Raw genomic sequence first — 24,518 nt, 5'->3', positions numbered from 1 at the left:
ACTAGTAAGTTTTACTGTTAACTGTAAACATTTTTATTCTGAAAATCTTATCTTTAACGCACTGATCTGAAAGATGTTTATCATATTGTTAGCTAAATAAAGTCAGACTGAAAAAATTTTGATGCGAACTTACACATGAAGTACCTACCCTTACCGCTGTAACACCAACTTCTCCCAAATTTTCTTGAAAATACTAAAAGATAGATAGCAAAGTTCAGTATTATTAAATATATTCTCTTTGAAGTAACAATTGTCTTAATTAAGGACTGAAGCTGAGGACTATCATAGCAGTAATCATTAGCAAAGCAACTGGAAAGTGAAATTTTAAAATTAAATTTGTGTAAAAGCATTACGCTTAAAATAATTAATGTCTACCTTCTCTCTGTGATCCTGTTCTCTTGTCAGATTTACCCATCTTTTGCGCTCATGCACCTGGAAATAATAACAACCATTAGTTGGAAAAACGGTAATAATTATCTCATTAAAATTTGATTTCATCTGCCTATAATTTTTCGCTTTCTCTTAGTAAACGTCTTAAAAAGAAGCATAATGCTGGAAAATGCATAGTTTTTGGTTTTTCTTTATATTATATATATGTATAAACAAAAACATATAAAATACGTTTCAGCATGCGTGGAATAAATACGTTTATGCCATCAAAGCGCTTCCCCAGAGAGAGCTTAGCTCGCTTTGATCTGAAGAAACCATCATTATAACATCTAGTTAGTGTTTAAGGGTCGTGGAATTGGTAAAGTGGGCTTCCCATACTTTCTGTGGAGCCTGAATAGTTACCAGTTTTTATAAGCTAACGATTTCAGTCAAGAAGATTTAGTCAACTGAGAACAACCCATATTAGATTCTGAAATTTTTTAGTTATCTTAGATGTAAGAGGTTATAAGTAAGGTTTTCGCCTAGCACCAGTAAAGGAGGCGCAATAGATCCTGAAGGATGCAATGCATCATTATGCCGCCGCCTTAAAGGTAAAGAAAAAGTGGTTTCGTTGTTAGAGCGTTAGATTCCCATCGCAGCTTACAGAGTAAATGACGGCCCTTAGAATCTCTTTCCCAGGTTCCTAAACTGCACGAAATTTGCTGATGGTATTATAATAAGATAAATGTTTTTATTTTGAGCTGCAGTTACATGAACTTCTGAAAATGAACCTTTAACCAATGGGATATGTATGATAATTGGGATAGTGGTACTCTGAACTTTTAAGTGCTTTACAGTTATAAAGAGTGCGCATTTCTTGTGTGAAACTTTGATACTTGCTGAAGCGTACAAACTGAATGAATATATTCAGGTTTCCAAAACCAATATTGCAATTAATCTAATAAAAATAGGATATATTATGGTTAATCCTAAATATATCTGTTGTAAAGTGTACTCGTATTATACATCTAGCTGATTGAAGTAAGTCAATCAATATCTTTGAGCACAAAATGTTCTTTGAAACTTGTAAGGATTCTGGATTTTGTTTTATTAAAACGGAAAGGTTGGTCCATGCTTTTAAAGGACTTTAATTCATTAACTAATTTGTTTCAGAAAATTTCCCGATTTGGAAAACTAATTTTATCTTTTAGAAAAAAGGGAAAGTTATATGCAAGTTCTTTATACTTTACAAGCCACATTAGCCAGTCGGATTTCATGAATGCTAAGCTAAGTTCCATTCTAAGCAGCCTTGAAAAGGGTGTCCAGACATGCAATTGATGAAAGAGGAAAAGAACCTTCTTTAGGCTGTTGGGATAAAAGAAGATTGATCTGGTTGAAACACCAAGGTGAATGGCGCTGGGAAAATTGCCTTTAAGAGTATTAATAGGGAGTAAAGACAATTTAAGAAGAAGATGAACCAAAAAGGACCCGAATTGTAAGGTTTTTGAGAGCCATGAATTAGAAGAAATCTGGGATCCCAAAAGGATGGAGCGAATTGATTAGGAATTTGTGAAAGAAGTTCGTGGGATACCGTTAACAAAATGTACGATCTCAGTAAATAAACTGTAGACTGCTGATAAATTTAGTGATAATTTTTTAAAGAAGTTTGTACTGAAAAGTAAAATAATAATCTCATTATTTCTTTATAATTACCGATTTCCGATAATTAACTAAACTTTTGAAAAGTTGAACTTTATAAAGATTTAGTTCAGAATTTGCATACGGCGAGTCTACTCCACTAACATAGTTAACTCAAATCACTTAATGGCAAAATTGATCAGTGATTGAAAGAGTTTTAATTATGATCCTAATTAGTTTTGTAATGTTCGATAGCAACTCATTTAAGTTCTGTCTATATATTAACATCCACACCTACTTATATTACCTACTTATTCTATATTTACAGAATATTTCTTTGTTGAGTCATTTGTAAAAAAAAATACTACAATACTCAGTACTTTACATTTTTGTAGTTAATGTTCCGCAAGAAAAGTATCAAGTTAAATGAGTTCCGCAGTTCAAAAAAAGATTTAGAACCAATGTTTAAAAGAGATCTTTACTGTTGTTCATCTTTAGGAAAGCTAATAAACTTCAATTTTTCTGTTACAACGTTTGCAGCTCTCTACAAGTCGAAGAGCAGGTCATGGAGAATATCAATAATGTCTGAAACTTGTATCAGAAATTTGATTAAATGTATAAAACTTCTTAACGTTCCGTTCTATGTATCCTAACCTCACTATCCACAAAGACCTCAAAATCCCTTTCATTACAGATCTTGCTAACACTTGTTTTCTCAAATTTCATTCCTCTTCAGCAGCTCATCCTAACCCTCTCATAGAACACCTATCTTGCTCCACATTACTAGGTAATCCTCCAAGGAGATTGAAGAGAAGATGGCCTCGTGATCTACTCTTATCGTGAGAGCAGTACATACAGCAAGAGCACGTTACTGGAATGACACCACTGGGTGCCTTCTCCACTCATTTTCTTTTCTTTTATTATTTTTATCAGGTACCATATTTGCTTGTTGCAACAACCGATGCAGTGGTAAAATTCCAATAAAAGATTGGAATACCATTTGATGCAATAATTTTCCTTCGGTAATTTTGAGTTGATTATCAACTCTTCTTTTCTTTAGACATTTGTAAACTTTGTGCACTCATAAAATTGCCATGAAAACAAAACAGTCATTTGTATTGTCAAAATTTCTACAAAATTAGCAGAACTCATGATATTTATGTTGAAAATATTTTGTTCTGCATATTAGGCAGTACTTTTCGGAAATATTTACTTGAATTGTTATTACTAAATCTAACCTTAGAAATATTATGCTAACAAATAATTCATTCATTTAAATTATTAAGATAGAACTGCAGATAGCCACACACATTATGATGTAAATCTATTCTTTGAAGCAGAATGGAATCTTAACTAATTCCGACACATTTCCTGGCCTTAATGACATTTTACATTAAATACAAATTTGAATTTAAGTCTTTTTGAATTGTATCATTATTTCTTTTTAATCATAGAGCAAGGAAAGCTGTTTCCATTTGGGAAAATAAATTTCAGAAGGGTTGTGATGAAAAGTTCGCGCAGTTAAGATAAGTAAGAGCAGGCGATAATTTTCCAGTTGTCGTTTTATTCGAGTGTTTTTCTTTATTTCAAAAAAAAATGCTTTCAGTTCTTTAAAATGAACGGATAAAGAGAAAAAAGGTTAAAAAGGTTCCCTTCTTTCCTTAATTACTTCTCTCTCCTCTTATTTCATGCATTATTTTTAATCACATAAAGCTGTTTTACTACTGAATAGTAAATAACATTAAGAAAAACATATCAAAATAATTCCTACGACAAAGTACAGTCAATTCATTTCAAATAATGATTTGAGATTATAAAAGAACCCACTAAACAGTTATTATTGAGTACTGGGCATGGACAAAGCCCTTCGCTGTCCATAGCCTTAATGGGCTATCTCTATGTGACGGTTTGTTGATGTGTTTTGGGTTAATTGTGAGCTGCATAAGTGGAATGTATGCTGATGAGCTAGTAGTTTACCTGTAGACTAAATCCAAATAGCTACCTCACAATAATTGTTCCAGCAGTGTACTATGAGTATTTAGGATATCAGAGGAACAATTTTTTCCTGGCGCATCGACGTCTGTGGCCATTAGCGACTGCTACACATTTTCTTTTCTTATTCAAAGGCCACTAGAGCTGGGAAGGTACCCTATTGTCCTATCAGGCTGCCACACACATATCTTGCTCAGCAAGGCAGGGTGGAGCCTAGGCAAACGGAAGCAGACCGCGCTCCCCTCTTACATCATCGGTCTAGCCGACGAGGGGGAATGCGGTTTCGCCGATGGTACCATCCCTTATGTTCACAAGTTGACATTTTCTAAAATTCATGCAATTAAAAGTACTTTGGGTTTTGCTTTAACAATTATAAACATGTGTGTAAGACTTATATAGTAGTATATGACATTAAAACTGTCCGGTAGGACAGTTGTATAAGGGTTGATCGTCAAAAAGTGCACGAAAAAGCGTAACGTTAAAAAACACCCAACTTTGACAATTTTTTTCTCTTTTTCTACTAAAGATAAAATTCCCAAATTTTCTTTAAAATAAAGGGCAAACCCTCCTTTATGACTGTAATTTTTTTGCAACAACCCAGATCTAATAGGTTTCGAGAAAAAAGTTGTTGAAAATGAGCAAAAACGGCTTTTTCAGAAATTGTTGTTGTTGTTCTTCTTCTTCTTCTTCTTCTTCTTCTTGTTGTTGTTACCTTTTTTGTAAACTGCGTAGCGCCTAAACGCGCGAACCGATTTTCATGAATGAGGTGTCATTCGATTCGGAATTTTATGTAGATGTGCCTTTTGGGGGTCTCGACGCTGTACACCGAATGGGAGAGGAGTTAGCCCCCTTTATGTAAGGCCCCCTTCAAAATTATTATTACTAATTACTCTGTAAATCTTAGCCATTTTGATAAAATTTGGTAGGATGATGGGGTTAGGGCTCCCCTATGTAACATTAAAGCGACGATCTGCTCTTACACTAGTTAAGGGGAAGTATAGCAATCGTTTCAAATTATCGACACGTGAACTGATTTTCATGAATGAAGTGTCATTCGAATCGAAATTTTGTACAGATTTGCACTTTAAAAGTCTCGTCGCTATGCCTCATATGGAGGGGAGTTTGCCCCACCCAAGTAAGGCCGTTTCTAAAACTATTATTACCAATATTTCTATAACGCTTTGTCCGATTTCGATAAAATTTAGCACGAAGAAGTGATTAAAGCTCCTCTACATGACTGTGAAGTGCCATCATGCTCTTACACCTACTAAGAGGAAGTACTGCAATCGTTAAAATTATCAATGGGTGAACCTATTTACATTAATGAATTGTTGTTCGATTCAAAATCTTTGCCTTTTAGGGAGAAGTACTGTAATCGCCCGTTTATTTTTCTTACTCCTCTTAAAAGGAAGGTCTGAAATCGCAGTTTAAATTTGCTTTTTACGTACAAATACCTTCCTATTTTATATAAAAAGGCTTTCTCAAAAAAATTGTCATTGAGGATGGTTTGGGGACCGCAACTATAATCATTCTTTAAAAAGATCTCTCCAGTGGTAGTTACGGTTCCTACTTAACACCTTATCAGGTTATAATGATAGAATGAATTGTTGTTCGATTCAAAATCTTTGCCTTTTAGGGAGAAGTACTGTAATCGCCCGTTTATTTTTCTTACTCCTCTTAAAAGGAAGGTCTGAAATCGCAGTTTAAATTTGCTTTTTACGTACAAATACCTTCCTATTTTATATAAAAAGGCTTTCTCAAAAAAATTGTTATTGAGGATGGTTTGGGGACCGCAACTATAATCATTCTTTAAAAAGATCTCTCCAGTGGTAGTTACGGTTCCTACTTAACACCTTATCAGGTTATAATGATAGAATTGCTTATTCCAAATTTAAAAAAAAACAGGAAAGCAGATATGTAACTTAGCAAAATAGACAAAAATGAAAATCTATCCAAAAGGTACAAAAATCTCCTTAACAAAAACTTACAGTTTAAAAAGTTAAGTATAAGGGTTGATTAAACGCCAAAAGGTACACAAATCAGCAAGTACCCAACATTTCATTCAAGCTTAGTTGATATAATTTAAGTAATTTTGCTTAAATTATATCAACTAAGCTTGAATGAAATGTTGGGTACTTGCTGATTTGTGTACCTTTTGGCGTTTAATCAACCCTTATACTTAACTTTTTAAACTGTAAGTTTTTGTTAAGGAGATATGTAACAACGACTTAATCTAGTTCATGTATATAGTCTATCCTAAGGAGGCTATTTCGTAGAATCTAACTCGAGTGTGCAGTACTTTTAACAAATGTTCCTGCACACTCTTAAAGTGACCCAAACCTAAATGAATTTAAACCTAAGGGGGGGTTGAAATACTTTTATAAATTTCTTTCAACCCCGGATTAAAACCCTAAATCTAACAGTCATACCAACATTCTCGCAATAAATACACGTACACTGATAAAATCATTCATGCTAATAAATATGTTCACGCTAATAAATACATTCACGCCTATAAATACATTTACATCAATAGCAATCTCGCAAATAAATACTTTCACGCCAATAAATACACTCACGCTATTAAAAACAATATACTACTCATTCACACAAGGGGAAAGTACTCGATATTCCTTTCCCCTTTAAAAGAACTAAACTACAAACTAACCTAATCTATACCTAAATTTTATCATAATAATTTATATTTTTTAAGAAATCAAATAGCCTCCTTACATAAGGAGAACCCTCTTGGAGAATTGCGCGCTGGTCATGTGGCAGGCCTGCTCTTTCTCTTTGGCTACGCAGTGCCTGACACCCTTCCAACACGTGCGACACTGTCAGCCTTTCTCGGCATCGTGGGCACCTCGGCCTTCTTTCGGCAATAAGGAGGTACCCATGTGTCACACGTGTATGCCCAATCCTTAGCCTCGTTAAAATTACTGATTCATGCCGCGGGTAGTTCTCGACTTTAGCATTTCGCACACGTGGTTTAAATTCTTTAAGTTTTTCATCAATATTATCCCACTGACTTTGCATTTATTATGCAATGTTATTCGCATTGTTGGACGCTAAAGCTTCTGAAGAAGTAGCTAGTTCATTTCCCCCGTAGAGGGATCAATTAAATGTAGTTCTTGTATTTAAAAGTGTCATCTCCAACCAGAAGAGCCCTTCAAAAAATTCAAATTTCTTTGAGAAAGATCAAATGAAAAGAATTTCTTAATCTTGTTATCTTCTTTACCTTTAGTTTGCACAAAGCAATCTCTCAAACAGACCATGTTTATTGATTAGAGATTCTCCAAAATTCCACACCTCAATTTTAAAAGCTACTAGGTATTATGATTGTGCAAAATTGCCATTTAATTAGTTGAAAGATTTCTTTAATTTAAATACTATAGTTTTATAATTAATTATATTCAGTATTTGTAGAAAGTATAATTTTCTTTTTAGGACTATAGTGTCTCTATAGTGTGAACAATCAAATGATTTTTATGACAGAACTTAATGGTATCACTAAGTTGGATCTGTTTTTGTGATCGTTTTGCAGTGACAATCCCTGAAGCTTTTCTTTTATGAGTTGTCGTTGATGTGAACGTAATTTATTTATTCGGACTTAATTAGAAAACTGTTTTATGATTAAAGATGTAACTGAAAGATCTGATAGCTATTTTATAGTTAATAATTAATACAGTACGATGATGTTTCGGCTGAACTTGATCGTTTAAAGGTTATAATATATTTACAATAATTGTTACCATGTACATTGTGTAATAATCTATATATGGCAGGAATTAATGTAGGTAATCTTTAAATTTAAAATAGAACATGTTACGAGAGTTTATCAGCGAGCTATATTGAGTTTAAATTTGAAATAGAAGATTTTAGATGGAGAAGAGATGATATTGCAGATTGTTGGGCATCCTTTGAAAGATTTAGTGGAAACAGCAGTTGAAGTATGTGGATTAGGATAATCGGACCAAGGAGTAAAAAGAACTGATAGATGAATGAAAAGTCTCCAAAATCAAACTTGGAAATAATTATTAGCTTAAGAAAATATTAAAACTGTCCGGTAGGACAGTTGTATAAGGGTTGATCATCAAAAACTGCACGAAAAAGCGTAACGTTGAAAAACTCCCAACTTTGACAATTTTTTTCTCTTTTTCTATAAAAGATAAAATTCCCAAATTTTCTTTAAAATGTAGGGCAAATCCTCCTTTACATCTGTAATTTTTTTGCAACAACATAGATTAAATAGATTTCGAGAAATATGTTGCTGAAAATTGGTGTAAACGGCATTTTTAGAAAATGTTCTTGTTGTTGTTCTTCTTCTTCTTGTTGTTGTTACCTTTTTTGTAAACAACGTAGCGCCTAAACGCGGGAACCGATTTTCAAGAATAAGGTATCATTCGATTCAGAATTTTACGTAGATATGCCTTTTGCGGGTCACGACGCTGTACATCGAATGGGAGTAGAGTTAGCCCCATGTATGTGAGGCCCCCTCCAAAATAATTATTACACTCTGTAAATCTTAGCCCGATTGTGATGAAATTTGGCAGGATGAAAGGGCTAGGGCTACCCTACGTACCATTAAAGCGACGTTCTGCTCTTAAACTTATTAAGGGGAAAGTTTTGCAATCATTTAAAATTATCGTATATAATAGATTTCGAGAAAAAAGTTGCTGAAAATGAGCAAAAACGGCATTTTCAAAAATGGTTGTTGTTGTTGTTGTTGTTGTTACCTTTTTTGTAAACTGCGTAGCGCCTAAACGCGTGAACCGATTTTCATGAATGAGGTGTCATTCGATTCGGAATTTTATGTAGATGTGCCTTTTGGGGGTCTCGACGCTGTACATCGAATGGGAGAGGAGTTAGCCCCCTTTATGTAAGGCCCCTCCAAAATTATTATTTCTAATTTCTCTGTAAATCTTGGCCCGATTTTGATAAAATTTGGTAGGATCATAGGGTTATGGCTTCCCTACGTAACATTAAAACGACATTCTGCTCTTACACTTGTTAAGAGGAAGTATAGCAATCGTTTCAAATTATCGAGACGTGAACCGATTTTCATGAATGAAGTGTCATTCGAATCGAAATTTTGTTCAGACTTGTACTTTAAAAGTCTCGACGCTATGCTTCATAAGGAGGGGAGTTTGCCCTACCCAAATAATAGACAAAAAGAAAAATCTATCCAAAAGGTACAAAAATCTCCTTAACAAAAACTTACATTTTAAAATGTTAAGTATAAGGGTTGATTAAACGCCAAAATGCACACAAATCAGCAGGTAACCAACATTTCATTCATACTTCATTGATATTATTTAAGTAATTTTACTGCATTAACTTTTTATTAATTTTTTTAGAATTTATTAGATGTCACAGACCCTTATGCTGGCCAGTTCATTCATAATCTGTGACATCTAATAAATTCTAAAAATGTGAAGGAAACGTTAATGCAGTAAAATTACTTAAATTTTTATATCTAATTATGTTGATATTACTCACCTTTTATTATTATATCAAAAAACTTATAATGAATGAAATGGCCAGCATAAGGGTCTGTGACATCTAATAAATTCTAAAAAATTTAATAAAAAGTTAATACAGTAAAATTACTTAAATAATATCAATGAAGTATGAATGAAATGTTGGTTACCTGCTGATTTGTGTGCATTTTGGCGTTTAATCAACCCTTATACTTAACATTTTAAACTGTAAGTTTTTGTTAAGGAGATTTATAAAGAATGTGCTCAGAGAAAAACATAAACCTTGCGGCAACTAATTGGAAGTAGATGCGAATGCAAACCAAAAATCAAAACAAAATAAAAGAAAAAGCTTCTTAAAAAAATAATTGGCTGGTGGCCATTTTAGGGTAAACAAAAACATACAAAAAATATATTTTTTATGTGTTTTATAACCCGATGTTTGCACACTTATATTCTCATGTGATTTCAAGATTAGAAAAAAGAAAAAATATATAATGTTAGACCTTTCTGCGATTTTATTGATCAATTTCTAAAATATCTTTTTGTTCGTACGATTCAATATAAGAAGTTTGAAATGATATATTTACTCTCTCTTACCAAAATACTAAGTGAGAGAGAATATTTGAAAAAAACTTAACTAATCTCTAATTACAATCTGGGAAGAAATCGTTTCTAACTTTTGATACTCTAAAATAATGTGTGTATACTGGATTCCATTGTTAGCCCTTGGAAACCAAACAAACAAAAAGAAGTTTTATCCAAACAAGTTGCAGCTTTTACAAACATGTGGGAAAGTTTGTTTTTCCTTTTTTTTTTTTTTTTAAATAAAAATAACAAGAGAAAACTTTATCCCTATTTTCTCTTCAAGAGCAAACATTAAATAAATTAAAATTAATCAGTAAATGCAACGAAAGAAATTGAAATGAAATTTATAAAATAAATTGCTGATAAAATCAAATCTAGTATCACTCACATTACTTTTTCTTGCTGCACTTCGCAGTATTATTTTTTGACTTTTTTCTTAAAATTTAAGTGTAACTTTTGCTCTTAAAATCAAATGCATTTTTTAAGGGTAAAAGTTAAAAGTTAAGCGCACAAAAATATACCTAATTTGAACTGCATGAGGTGTTTTGCTTAAAGAGAATAATTGTTTGGGTTGAAGTGCCGCAGGGGAGTATACTTGGCCCCGTTCCCTACACAGTATACACATCAGACATACCTGTACAACCCTCTACACTACTCTGTATATATGCAGACGATACAGCCATACTAGCTACAAGTACACATCCTTCATCAGCTTCATACAAGATACAGGCACACTTACATGAAATAGAATCCTGGGCAAAGAAGTGGCGGATTAAAATGAACCCACAGCTTGCCACGTTTACTCTCCGGCGGGGCTCCTGTCCGCCTGACCTCTTCAACAGCAATCCTCTTCCTTGTACAGATCTAGTGCGCTACCTTGGGCTCTACATAGACAAAAGACTCACGTGGAACCCACACACTAGACTTAAAAGACAAGCAATGACAAAACGTGCGAAACTGCTTTACAGACTACTTGGGACGACGCTCCAAATTACCCATTGATCTGAAACGCTTAATATACAGTACTATCCTCAAAAACCTATGTGGACTTACGGACTAGAGCTGTCGGGTTCTGCAAAACCTACAAACATACGGACTGTACAAAACATTTAAATCAAAACTACTTCGACAGATAGCTGACTCTCCTTTCTACGTCACTAACCTCACTCTTCACAACGACCTCAACATCCCCTTCGTACACCAACTCGCCAAAACTAAATTTCAAAAATTCCATTCTGCTCTCTCTAGTTGCTCCTAGCCTAGACATAATTATTAACTAAAGAACCATTTATTCTTGCAGGGGTGGTCGCTGTTACATGCAGCTTCCTTGCAATCTAACGGGTTCCTAGTGTTCCATGCACTTTCACTGTACAATAGGATCTACAAAACATTTACTCTACATTCACGTAAGCAAGCTCTCTAGGAACACTACACACCCTTTAAATCCAAGGCCCTCCATTGTTTCCGGGGCTTTGGCGTAGGGCCGACAACCCTACCCTGCAAAACCTTAATACGTCTAGAAATCTCAATCTTGCTGCTCTCGCCTCCTCTGACATTCCTGATAATCCTCCTCGCCGACTGAATCGCCAGTGGCCCCGCGACTTCCTCGCAGTCTGAAGGCCTAAAAATCATATCCTGTAGAGAGTGCTACCGCTGGGCAGTTTCTTTCCTCCTGCCTTTCACGCATCCATTTATCCTTCATTCTCTCTATTTACTTATCGTATATTATATCTTACAGATTGTAAATAACGAAATAAATTAAAAAAAAAAAATTGTTTGGGAATTCAGCCTCAAGGAACCTCAAGGAAATTCAAGTTTTTTTTGTTGTTTTGTTTCCTACACGTGCCCTGTTGCTAGTTGCTTGTAGAAACTGTCCCTTTCCTGGATAGAAATGACGAATCTCTCAGTTTCTGCTAAACGAAACCTCCGTTGGCCTGCCACTACTGTCCATGGCACATTTTTAGTCGCTGCGGTAGAACTGTTCGAAATCGGCTATGTAGATGTTCCTGCAAACACGAGCTAAAGTCTCACCTCCTTGTTAAGTCCTGACGGAAGTTTGAGGGACTCATTATTATTCTTCAGTGATAGTGACAACTCCCGTGTACGTAATAATTATATATATATGTATATAGTGTTCCCTATTTTTTTTACAAATGGTTGAATGAATTGGAGGGAAAAATTGAGGGAACTCAGGAGCCGGTATAATTGCGACTTAATTGAATAAAGAAGGGCTTCGTGTTATTAAAAGGGGTAATGTTGGTAAGACTGCCAGTCTTTTTGGACGTTCACCATTTTTTTTCTTTAACCCCTCTTTAGTTTTCTAATTATCTTCACTTTTTATTTCGTTCACATAATGATAAAAGAGAAGAGCGAGGTTGGAAGGAAATGAACCCATTTTACAGATGACCAACTTTCTAATTATTATTTCAACACTTTTGAAACTAATTAAGTTTAGTACAGTTGGAAATTAAAAATCATTTAATTTATAAGCGTAAGGTCAATTGCGTTTTGCGCTATATTTTCTTGAAAGTTGGGTTGGCGAGCTGTTACAGAAAAAATCTTTGTTGAAATTTCGATTCGGCCTTCTTAGGCAGCCAGCAATTTTATACTGAGTATAATACTTCTTCCATATTTTCATTTTGTTACTAAAAATACATAATTATTAACTAAAGAACCATTTATTCCTGCAGGGGGGTCGCTGTTACATGCAGCTTCCTGGGGGCGTTGCATTCCAACGAGTTCCTAGTGTTCCATGCACTTTCACTGTACAATAGGATCTACAAAACATTTACTCTACATTCACGTAAGCAAGCTCTCTAGGAACACTACACACCCTTTAAATCCAAGGCCCTCCATTGTTTCTGGGGCTTTGGCGTAGGGCCGACAACCCTACCCTGCAAAACCTTAATACGTCTAAAAACCTCAATCGGAAAATTGAGAAGGCTAAGGTCTTCCTTGGACTGTAATGCCAAGAAAGAAGAAGAAGAAGAAGGAATTTTAAAGAACCTTACCAAGAAATAGATGTACTGATGGCATTACCATAGAATATTTTGTTAGAGGAGCGAATAATTTGCGTTTGTAGATTCTCTAATGTAGACTTAATACTGGCTATCTGCTTTTACTCCATTAGTAAAAACACCTTGAAAAAAAATTAGTAAAATACAAAATCAAAACCATTAGTTACAATCATCTAGCGAAATAATACCTTTTAAAAAACATTTAACACATATTATAGCAACGAAAAGTATACTTAATTTTTTCATTAAAACAAATAAATATCCCCTTTAACAAAAACTTACAGTTTTAAAAGTTAAGTATAAGGGTTGATTAAACGCCAAAAGGTACACCACAGCGTCGAAACCTATAAAAATGCAAATCTACATCAAATTTTTGAGCAAACAACACCTCATTGAAGAAAATAGGTTCACGAAACGATAATTTTAAATGATTGCAAAACTTTCCCCTTAATAAGTTTAAGAGCAGAACGTCGCTTTAATGGTACGTAGGGTAGCCCTAGCCCTTTCATCCTGCCAAATTTCATCACAATCGGGCTAAGATTTACAGAGTGTAATAATTATTTTGGAGGGGGCCTCACATACATGGGGCTAACTCTACTCCCATTCGATGTACAGCGTCGTGACCCGCAAAAGGCATATCTACGTAAAATTCTGAATCGAATGATACCTTATTCTTGAAAATCGGTTCCCGCGTTTAGGCGCTACGTTGTTTACAAAAAAGGTAACAACAACAAGAAGTAGAAGAACAACAACAACAAGAACATTTTCTAAAAATGCCGTTTACACCAATTTTCAGCAACATATTTCTCGAAATCTATTTAATCTATGTTGTTGCAACAAAATTACAGCTATAAAGGAGGGTTTGCCCTATATTTTAAAGAAAATTTGGGAATTTTATCTTTTATAGAAAAAGAGAAAAAAATTGTCAAAGTTGGGTGTTTTTCAACGTTACGCTTTTTCATGCAGTTTTTGACGATCAACCCTTATACAACTGTCCTACCGGACAGTTTTAATTAAAACTGTCCGGTAGGACAGTTGTATAAGGGTTGACCATCAAAAACTGCACGAAAAAGCGTAACGTTGAAAAACACCTAACTTTGACAATTTTTTTCTCTTTTTCTATAAAAGATAAAATTCCCAAATTTTCTTTAAATCTTACTCCAAACCCTCCTTCATAACTGTAATTTTTTTGCAACCACCCAGATCTAATAGGTTTCGAGAAAAAAGTTGCCGAAAATGAGCAAAAACCGCTTTTTCAAAAAATGTTCTTGTTCTTGTTCTTCTTCTTCTTCTTGTTGTTCTTGTTGTTGTTCTTGTTGTTACCTTTTTTGTAAACAACGTAGCGCCTAAACGCGTGAACCGATTTTCATTAATGAGGTGTCATTCGATTCAATATTTTATGTAGATGTGCCTTTTGGGGGTCCCGACGCTGTACATCGAATGGGAGAGGAGTTAGCCCCCTTTATGTAAGGCACCCTCCAAAATTATTATTACTAATTACTCTGTAAGTCTTGGCCCGATTTTGATAAAATTTGGTAGGATGATAGGGTTAGGGCTCCTCTACGTAACATTAAAGCGGCGATCAGATCTTACACTTGTTAAGGGGAAGTGTAGCAATCGTTTCAAATTAGCGACACGTGAACCGATTTTCATCAATGAAGTGTCAATCGAATCGAAATTTTGTGCAGTTTTGCTCTTTTAAAGTCTCGACGCTGTGCCTCATAAGGAGGGGAGTTTGCCCCATCCAAGTAAGGCCCTATCTAAAACTATTATTACCAATATTTCCATAACGCTTAGTCCGATTTTGATAAAATTCAGCTCTAATAAGTGGTTAAAGCTCCTCTACGTGGCTGTGAAGTGCCATCAAGCTCTTGCATCTACTAAGAGGAAGTACTGCAATCGTTTAAATTATCAATGAGTGAACCGATTTAAATCAATGAATTGTCATTCGATTAAAAAATCTTTGCCTAGAAGTACTGCAATTGCATTTATTTTTCTTACTCCTCTTAAAAGGAAGTACTGAAATCGCAGTTTAATTTTGCTATTTACGCACAAATACCTTCCTATGTTATTCAAAACGCTTTTTCAAAAAAATTGTTATTAAGGATGGTTTGGGGGACCGCAACTATAATCATTCTTTAAAAAGATCTCTCCAGTGGTAGTTACGGTTCCGACTTAACACCTTAACAGGTTATAATGATAGAATTGCTTATTCTAAATTTAAAAAAATCTGTAAAGCTGATATGTAACTTAGCAAAACATACAAAAAGGAAAATCTATCCAAAAGGTACAAAAATCTCCTTAACAAAAACTTACAGTTTAAAATGTTAAGTATAAGGGTTGATTAAACGCCAAAAGGTACACAAATCAGCAAGCACCCAACATTTTATTAATTCTTCATTAATATTTAAGTAATTTTACTGCATTAATTTTCATTAATATTTTTTAGAATTTATTAGATGTCACAGACCCTTATGCTGGCCACTTCATTTATAATATTTTTTTGTTATAATTATGATAAATCACATATACGTACATGCAGTTAAAATAGAAAAAGACAAAGTTAGAGTCGGCTACTGTCTTGAATTCGTCTTACCGAAATATTCGTGAGCACAAATAACAAACAGTTATAACAAGTAGATTATTCAACAATTATTGATTTCTCAATTGGGATTTAATTCAATCCCCCTAATTTTACTTATAGTAAAATACTAGAATAATTAGCTGTCCTAAAAATATGTATATCTTATTTATTTTATATTACATATATACAACATTGTAGGATGAATACCTAGATTGAGAATGTAATTGAAGAAAACTATATTATTTGCGATAAAGCCAGATAATTATTACCTATTATTATAAACGTTTGACTACTTCATAAAATAACAATTACTTTAATCGAAGAATGAACTTAAACCGACGATTTTTATTTAAAAATAAATAAATAAAATAAACAAAATCATTGATGTAAGTTGGTGTAAGCATTTTTTAAAAAGGTTTTGAATTTTTTAGCCTCGTAATTTTTTTTTTTTTTTATAACGTTTTTCTTTTTAACCTGTAATTAACAGTTTGATTATTATAAATAACTAGATATTACATCAATCTACAATGCTACTTGAACATATATTTTGTAGACGAAAATGGCCAGCATAAGGGTCTGTGACATCTAATAAATTCTAAAAAATATTAATGAAAATTAATGCAGTAAAATTACTTAAATATTAATGAAGAATTAATAAAATGTTGGGTGCTTGCTGATTTGTGTACCTTTTGGCGTTTAATCAACCCTTATACTTAACATTTTAAACTGTAAGTTTTTGTTAAGTATATGTATAAAAGTTCAGAAAATCTTCCCTTGCAGTTAGCTTCAGCAAAGGAAGTAAACCCTTTAAGTCCAAGGTCCTCCATTGTATCGGGGATTGGGTGTAGGGGTCGACAACCCTACCCTGCAATACCATAGTTAGTCACGAAACCTCAATTGAAAACATTGAGGAAGCTAAGGCGCTTCATGGGCCGTTAGTACCAAGGAAGAAGATGAAGAAAAGAAGTAGAAAGAACTATTTATCATAATAACTTTAAGAATAAAACTATTATCTTAACTGTCCAAGTGTCGATTTAAATCTGCCCATCTTTTAATGGGAACGATAAGTCGTATTATATTAAGATATGAAGTTGAAAACTCCACTTTCAACATTTGCACTATAAATAACTATTTAGAATCAAATGTAAAGTTTTTTATCAATTTATTGGTACAGAAAAATATAATAATTATTTCATAAATAAGTGGAGGATAGTTCTGTTGCATTTAAGCTTAAGCAGCGATATTAAGTGCTAACTCTATTAAGAACCAGTTGTAACAGTGGTCTAGAGAGAAAAGCAGACTTTATCCGAAGAGCGGTTTTAAGTGTAGGACAGCTGACATAGCATAGTAATTTGCAACAGCTTCCCACTGCCAGTAACTATGCAGGCTATCTTCACTGTTAGTGCTTAGAAATGGTACTGAAAGGAGAATAGCAACTGTTCGGTAAAGACCAACAAGAAACTATGTGCGCATTACATCCGTTTGGCATGGTAAGAAGAGAGAGATAGAATGAGCTACAGTCTGTTAGAAGGACAGAGCCATCTTCAACAACATTGCTACCATTCTGTCTTTATCACACTCCACAATCTGCAGACACTCTACCCGAGAGGAGCCCAGGTATTGCCACTTAGTCTGTGTCAAGTTTACTTTGTAGTTGGGCACCCACCTATACCCGGGATGAAAGCAGCCCCCAGCTAGCTAGCCACATTCACTAATTTTACTTTATGTCTCTGCCAGCATTCTCTCTGCCTCTCTTACAACACACTTACAAACAAATATTTCTCATTTCATCTTCATACATAAAATTGTTACAACTATGGCTATATCATCCGGTAGCATTAACCGATCAGAACTCTCACCACTCTGTGGACAGAACCAGCCTAATCCTTTGAGAACCTTTCTTTTATGAAGCAGTCATTAAATTTCAATGAATTAGATGGAGAGGATGCAAGAAATGTTTACAATTGCAAAAATTGAAAAGGCTTCAAAGAAGCCAGCACACTAACTTCGTCCGGAATGAGGGAAGTTATTTTAAAAAGCAGAACAGAACTACCACGTGTAATTTGAACTCGATTAGTTAATAATTGATTTAAGTTAATAATTTTATTAACCATTCGCTTTAATTTACTTCGGCATTGCTCTACAAAAAAACCCAGAAGACCAGTCATACAATTGTAGGCTTTTTTAATGGCCTCGGTAGAATGAGTGTGCGAGGTCTGTAAATTAAGTAATGAGACTGATTTTTTTAAAAAATTTTATTCAAAAAGAATTACAATTCTATATTGTCACCTTCAAAATAACTTCCTTCTAAAGTCACACAGCGCTGGATACGTTTCTTCCACTCCTCAGGAGGAGCCACAGGAATGTTTTTACTGGCCAAAAACTCGTTTATTGAGATTGAAAAAAAGCAAGGATGGCGAAGTAGAAGAACAAATGCATGCTGATTTATTTTTTCGATATCCACGGAATCATCCACAAAGAGTTTCTACCACAAGGTCAAACGGTCAATCAACACTTTTACCGAGAGGTTCTTGAAAAACTTCGAAAAAGGGTCATTCGTGTGAGACCAAACATCAAGAACAAATGGGTGTTGCATCACGATAATGCTCCTTGTCACACAGCAATTTCAATAAACAAGTATTTGGCCAGTAAAAACATTCCTGTGGCTCCTCAGCCTTCTTATTCGCCTGACTGGAGTCCTTGTGAGTTTTTTCTCTTCCCGAAGTTGAAAAATCACCTCAAGGGAACTCATTTTGGGGCAGTCGAAAACATTCAAACGGCTGTAACCGACGCAGCTGAAGGCTATTCCAGTATCGGAGTTCGAGCACTGCTATCAGGAGTGGAAGAAACGTCTACAGCGCTGTGTGGTTTCAGAAGGAAGTTATTTTGAAGGTGACAATATGGAATTGTAATTCTTTTTGAATAAAAAAAAATAAAAAAATCAGTCTCATTACTTAATTTACAGACCCCGTACGTATAGCATTAGGCTATGAACAGATAGCCTACGTGATTTTTCATAAAGAAGAAGAAAAGATAATTCACGTATTACATTTTCGTTTCAGATTGAAGAGCGTTGATAGTAAAGAGTTTGGTTGGCTCTTTGGAAAAGGAAAACTCCAGCTTTCACCCAGGAGTTCAGGAGTCTAGGCTCCTTAAATCTAACCTAACACACGTTAGTGATGGGGGTAGGTACTTTTCAACTTGAGGGACTCTCCTGAGAAAAAAACAGGCCCTCAGGTTCCTGATAGCATAAGCTGAATGACCAATTCCGAGGAATCTAGTCTATCATAAACATAAGCCCAATATTTAGATTAGAGAATTATGTTTATAATATGGGCAACAAATGGATTCACATTTCAATACAGATAGATAATAAAACTTAAACCATTTAAATTTTATCTTTTGGCTGAAATGTCCTGAATAATGAATATAGGGTACGCTATATTTATTATATTTTCTATAGCACATTACAGGCAAACTTTTGTTCATTTATATTTCATACAGGAGTTTAATCCTAAAAACCCTTCTTGGGTGTGCCAATATTAAATAGAGTGAGAATTGGCCAATAATTTCAGTCGGGGCTTAACTTACAATTACCAATTAGGAGTCATACTCAGAGGCGGAAGCAGACATTTTATTATTAACATTTTTTTCTAACAAATAAAAAAGTAGATTCTCGCTGGATTCGAACTGGGGACCTCCTAGTCGCAAATCTCTCTTAACCACTAGACCAAAACCTACCCCGTTGAATTTTTTAATATTCAGTTTTATATATGATTTTAGAAATTATTCGCCAACCAAGGTAACTCAAACGGAAATTAGTTTTTCACATATTTCCATATTGAAACCAAAAATAGAGAATAAAATTTCGCGAGGTTGAACTATTTAAAGGCTAACTTGTATTCTCTTTGTCTATTTAAAAAATAAGATTTTTATTTCATTTAAACTAGAATAATTTTTTTAATGATATTAACAAATACGTATTTAATGTGAAAAAAGCAAATGGATCTAAGAGGAAAATAACCTAAAGCAATTGAAAATAAGGTTAAACTAAGAGCAATGGACAAGTTGACTCGTATTATCATCAAATCGATACTAGAAACTTTTGTTACTTGCTACTATCCAGATATTATTTTTGAAGGCGGGCAAATCAAGCAAATAGCTTAAAGCAGAATAAGTGACTAGTTTAAAAATAATCGTGAAAAATTCGTTACGATATTTAAGGGAGCTGTTTCTAAAACGCTCGGAATCAATAGAGTAACACTATTAATAATGCTTAGTAATACGATAGAAAATGAGAATATTTTGTCTGAACACTATACAGGTCACGCGATTATCAGACAAGTATGATTTTTTTTGCAACTAAATAAATTGAAGCTAAAACACATCATTGTGGGTAAAAGTTCATCACCTTAGTTGACCCTCATCCAGTAAAATTAAAATATGTACTGGAATTGTTTTGCATTAAGAGTAGTAATCAATCAAATAGTGTCTTTTCTTTTATTTAAAAAAAAAACATTCTCACAATAGTTTGGACACAATTGGTTTACCGATGGCTCCAAGATGGACTGTGGGACTGGGTCTGGAGTGTATGGGGTTAAACCCGAGGTACTCATTGAGAGATCTCTTGGGAGATACGCCACAGTCTTCCAGGCCGAGGTTTTTGCTATTAAAATATGCGCTGAGGAAAACCTGCGGATGGAACCTAGAAATAGGGAGATTCGCATCTTTTCGGACAGCCAGGCTGCACTGAAGGCTCTCGTATCCTTCAGAATCACCTCTTCCCTGGTCTGGGAATGCAGGAAGGCCCTAGAACAACTGGCGCGGCACAACAAAGTTCGGTTGGAATGGGTGCCGGGTCATGTGGATATTGAAGGGAATGAAAAAGCTGATTATCTGGCCAGGAATGGGGCTAACACTCCTTTCATCGGTCCAGAGCCTGTCCTGGGGATCACCAGGGGTTCGGTTCGCGCGGCTCTCAGAGATTGGATCTGGAGGGAGCACGAAAAGAACTGGGTGATGTGTCCTGGGGTTAAACACAGCAAGACCTTGATGCCTTGGCTGTGTAAGCAAAGATCCAAAGAGGCCCTGTGTTTGGGCAGAAATCAGATTACACTGATTACAGGCCTATTCACGGGGCACGGTAGGTTCAAGAAGCATCTGCGCAAGGTGGGGCTTATCAGCTCGGAGCCGCCGTTGTGCAGATTATGTCAGGAAGAGGAGGAAACGGCCTCTCACCTGTTGTTTGCGCTATGAAACCTTTGGAACGTTGAGGCCGAAGGAGATAGTAGTGCAAAAAGAACTAGTAGGGAAAGTCCTTGACCTCTTTAGGAGGGGAGGGTTCGCCTACTAGAACTAAGAAGGGACTGGCACAATAAGTCTTCTGTGGCTGCGGTGCCTTGGGGCATAGGTCCCGTCCCATCTACTATCTTAATCTTAATCTTAATCTTGGACACAATTGGTCACAATAGTGGGTCACACTATTGTTTAAACAGATCGTCAATTTATTTGAAATTTTTCCTCTCAATTGAATTTTAGGAACAATCAGAAAAATGACAAGTCCTAAACACATTGCTCTCATACAATAGCAGTTTGTGTTGTTTTTTGTTTGCCCAGTTTAGTACAAATCGTTTTTTAATCATTTGATTAATTATAACTGTTGTTTAAAAACTTATCGCTGATTTGGCAAGCACTTTTGTTTTAAATCAAATACAGCTTTTCAACGAATTTCTAAAGGAGGTATTTTTGTTTATGGCTTTTAGTATTTTATAAAACTTCCACCAAAATTGTTTAATTTAAAAATCAAAGGATGCTTAAAATAGTTTATGATTAATTAGTATTTTTTAACATTAAGAACAATAACTGTTCGAACAATAACTGCACATTGTTGTTATCTTACTGACAATGTGGTGAAATCGGGGATCAATTGAAATTGATATATGAGCTGTTATTTTTGAAAGGGGTATTAAGTCCATTTTTCCATGTAACGAGATATTTAAGATTTTGCATTTGAATTAATTTAAAAATATTCGTAAACCTTAATCTATTCAAGTGATGTTATTAACACTATACACCTTTTAAATTTTATTATGAAATAATAATTATGAAAATCGTTTATTTTCTTTTAGCTCCAAATGGACTTATACCACTTTCAAAAATAACATATTACAAGAAATAAAAACAGGAGTAAATTTAAGTCCACATTTTTATAGACAATATAGCTTTACTGAAATTGGTTTTATGTAAAAAGTAATAATTAAAATGAAGACATTTAAATACAAGAATAACCAAGTTTATTTTTTTTTAATTTCAGTTATATTAAAAATATAAAAATAAAAATTACTTCGTTAAGATCTTTAAAGCAAAAAAAGATATTTTAAACTTATTTTTCTTTTACAGTTAGCATCAAGCAGCGTACACTGAAGTAGCAATAATCAAAAATAATTGCAATAAGAAAGTTGTTTTAATTATAATTATTAAAAAATGGACTTATTCCACTTTCAAAAAAAATAATCTTGAGATAACATTTTATAGTCAAAATTCTTTTGTTGACTTTATAAAAAAAATCGTACTCCATTGAATGTACGAGGGTCGTTTGAAAAGTCCGTGCAAAAATAAAAACTACTTAATTTTTTGGGGTAAACTTTTTTATTTTTCAACATAGTCTCCTTTTAGGCTTATACACTTCGTCCAACGCTGCTCTAGTTTGTTGATCCCTTCCGAATAATAGGATTTGTCCAAGTCTGAAAAATAGCCATTCGTTTCTGCAATCACCTCCTCGTTTGAATAAAATCTTTTTCCCGTCAGCCATTTCTTCATATTGGGGAACAAATAGTAGTCCGAGGGAGCCAAGTCTGGAGAATAGGGGGGATGTGAAACGAGTTAGAACCCTATTTCCATTAATTTTGCGACCACAACTGCTGAGGTGTGAGCTGGTGTGGTTGTCGTGATGGAAAAGGACTTTTTTGTGGGCCAATCGTGGGCGTTTTTCTTGCAGCTCGGTTTTCAAACGGTCCAATAACGATGAATAATATGCACCTGTAATAGTTTTACCCTTTTCCAGATAGTCGATGAGGATTATTCCTTGCGAATCCCAAAAGACAGTCGCCATAATCTTTCCGGCCGAAGGAACGGTCTTCGCCTTTTTTGGCGCAGATTCCCCCTTGGTAACCCATTGTTTAGATTGTTCTTTGGTCTCAGGAGTGTAGTGATGTATCCTTTCATTCACAGTGACGAAACGACGCTTAAAGTCCTGCGGATTCTTCTGGAACAGCTGGAAACCGTCCTTGCAACACTTCACACGATTTCGTTTTTGGTCAAGCGTGAGCACCCATCTTGCGGATAGCTTTGTCATGATGCAAAATATTATGTACCCGTTCATTCGAGATGCCCACAGCACTAGCAATCTCACGCACCTTCACACTTCTGTCATCCATCAACATATCATGGATTTTATCAATGATTTCTGGAGTAGTAACCTCAACAGGGCGTCCAGAACGTTCAGCGTCACTTGTGCCCATATGGCCACTCCGAAAATTTTGAAACCACTTATAAACTATTCTAATCGAAGGTGCAGAGTCACCATAATGTTTATCAAGCTTCTCTTTAGTCTCCTGTGGCGTTTTGCCTTTCATAAAGTAGTGTTTAATCAACACACGAAATTCTTTTTCGTCCATTTTTTTGAAAATCACTCGACTTCCTCGATTCAAACGAATGCCAAACACAAAGAAATAGACCGATCTGGCTGAAACTCGGTGTGTGTTCTTCCAAGAGATGCTACTAACTAAACATAACCTCGATACGCGCCAGTAGTGCTATCTCTCTGACTTTGCACGGACTTTTCAAACGACCCTCGTATGATTATAAATTTGGAAAGAATGTGTCTATATTTTACTGAAATTACCATTAATTCATTTTTTTAAAAATTGGACTTATACCACTTTCAAAAATAGCAGCTCATATATTTCCTACTCCGCTGATAAGGAAGTCGCAACAGAATTTTGTAAATATCGAAATCCCCCTTTTAATGGTTCTACCCCAAGAAAAAGAAGTACGTGGGCGTCCAAAACAATAGAGGGGCTGAAAAGGCAGGCTAAGACAGGTAGGAGCTTTTGTATGAGATGAAAAATTAGTTGATGCAATCTATGGAGGAGGATAGAAATCCGAAATCAGTCAGAATTATAAAAAGAAAAGTAAGTTTTTATAAATGAAATTCTTGATTTAGAACGATTGTACAGTACTACCGTAGAGTATTGATTCGCCATCTTGTGATGGCACTTCAAAGTTGGAGAAATTGACAAAATCTTTCAGAATCCTGCCGTACATGAATTTGCGCACTTCGCAACCTAATGGCAATTACCTTAACACCTATCCTGATGGACTGCTAAACTGGAGAGAGAGGCATTGAAGCGACGGAATACTTCGGCGAGGGTTTCTTTCTAATAAAAGAGCACTTGGAAAGCGATCCACTAACTTTTATATTGTTTCGGAGACCGTAAGCACGGCTAAGCTGAAACTGGAGTTCCACCCACTCAGTTAAGACCAAAGCAGTCTTCTAGCATAGATTACTGGACGGATACTTTGACTTTAAGTTGTGGCTCCTCCTCGATTTCCGTGTTAATGGAAGTGAGCTTTTTAAGTCCATGACTTAGACAGACTGTGATTGACTGTCCGTCAATTCCTAGTCACTATAATGTGAAAGCGAACGATTGACAGATGTACTGGCAGAGGAAGCAAAGTCTACCACTGTATGAGTAACCTATTAACTACTTTTGAGCTAATGCTGAGATTAATAGGATGAAACTGCGAACTAAGATGAAAAGGGAAGATGTGGCAAACTCTTTTGAGGCAAAA

At 34.9% G+C, this 24,518-nt stretch overlaps 1 protein-coding gene across 1 annotated transcript in view; it reads right to left on the bottom strand.

Annotated features, from left to right (window-relative positions):
- The window catches only part of LOC141450988 (uncharacterized), a 269,247-nt gene that overhangs the window by 209,084 nt on the left and 35,645 nt on the right, over window positions 1-24,518 (bottom strand). Inside the window, exon 2 of the mRNA XM_074121958.1 lies at window positions 376-432. Within this exon, the coding sequence (XP_073978059.1) occupies window positions 376-415 (40 nt within the window). The 5' untranslated portion in view covers window positions 416-432. The remainder of the gene's footprint in view (window positions 1-375; window positions 433-24,518) is intronic.

The sequence above is a fragment of the Rhodnius prolixus genome, unplaced genomic scaffold (genome assembly GCF_049639745.1).
Source record: "Rhodnius prolixus isolate KJV_2025 unplaced genomic scaffold, Rpr scaffold_8, whole genome shotgun sequence".
Lineage (NCBI taxonomy): Eukaryota > Metazoa > Arthropoda > Insecta > Hemiptera > Reduviidae > Rhodnius > Rhodnius prolixus.
The sequence above is the reverse complement of the archived record's forward strand: the minus strand, read 5'-3'. Positions and strand labels throughout refer to the sequence as shown.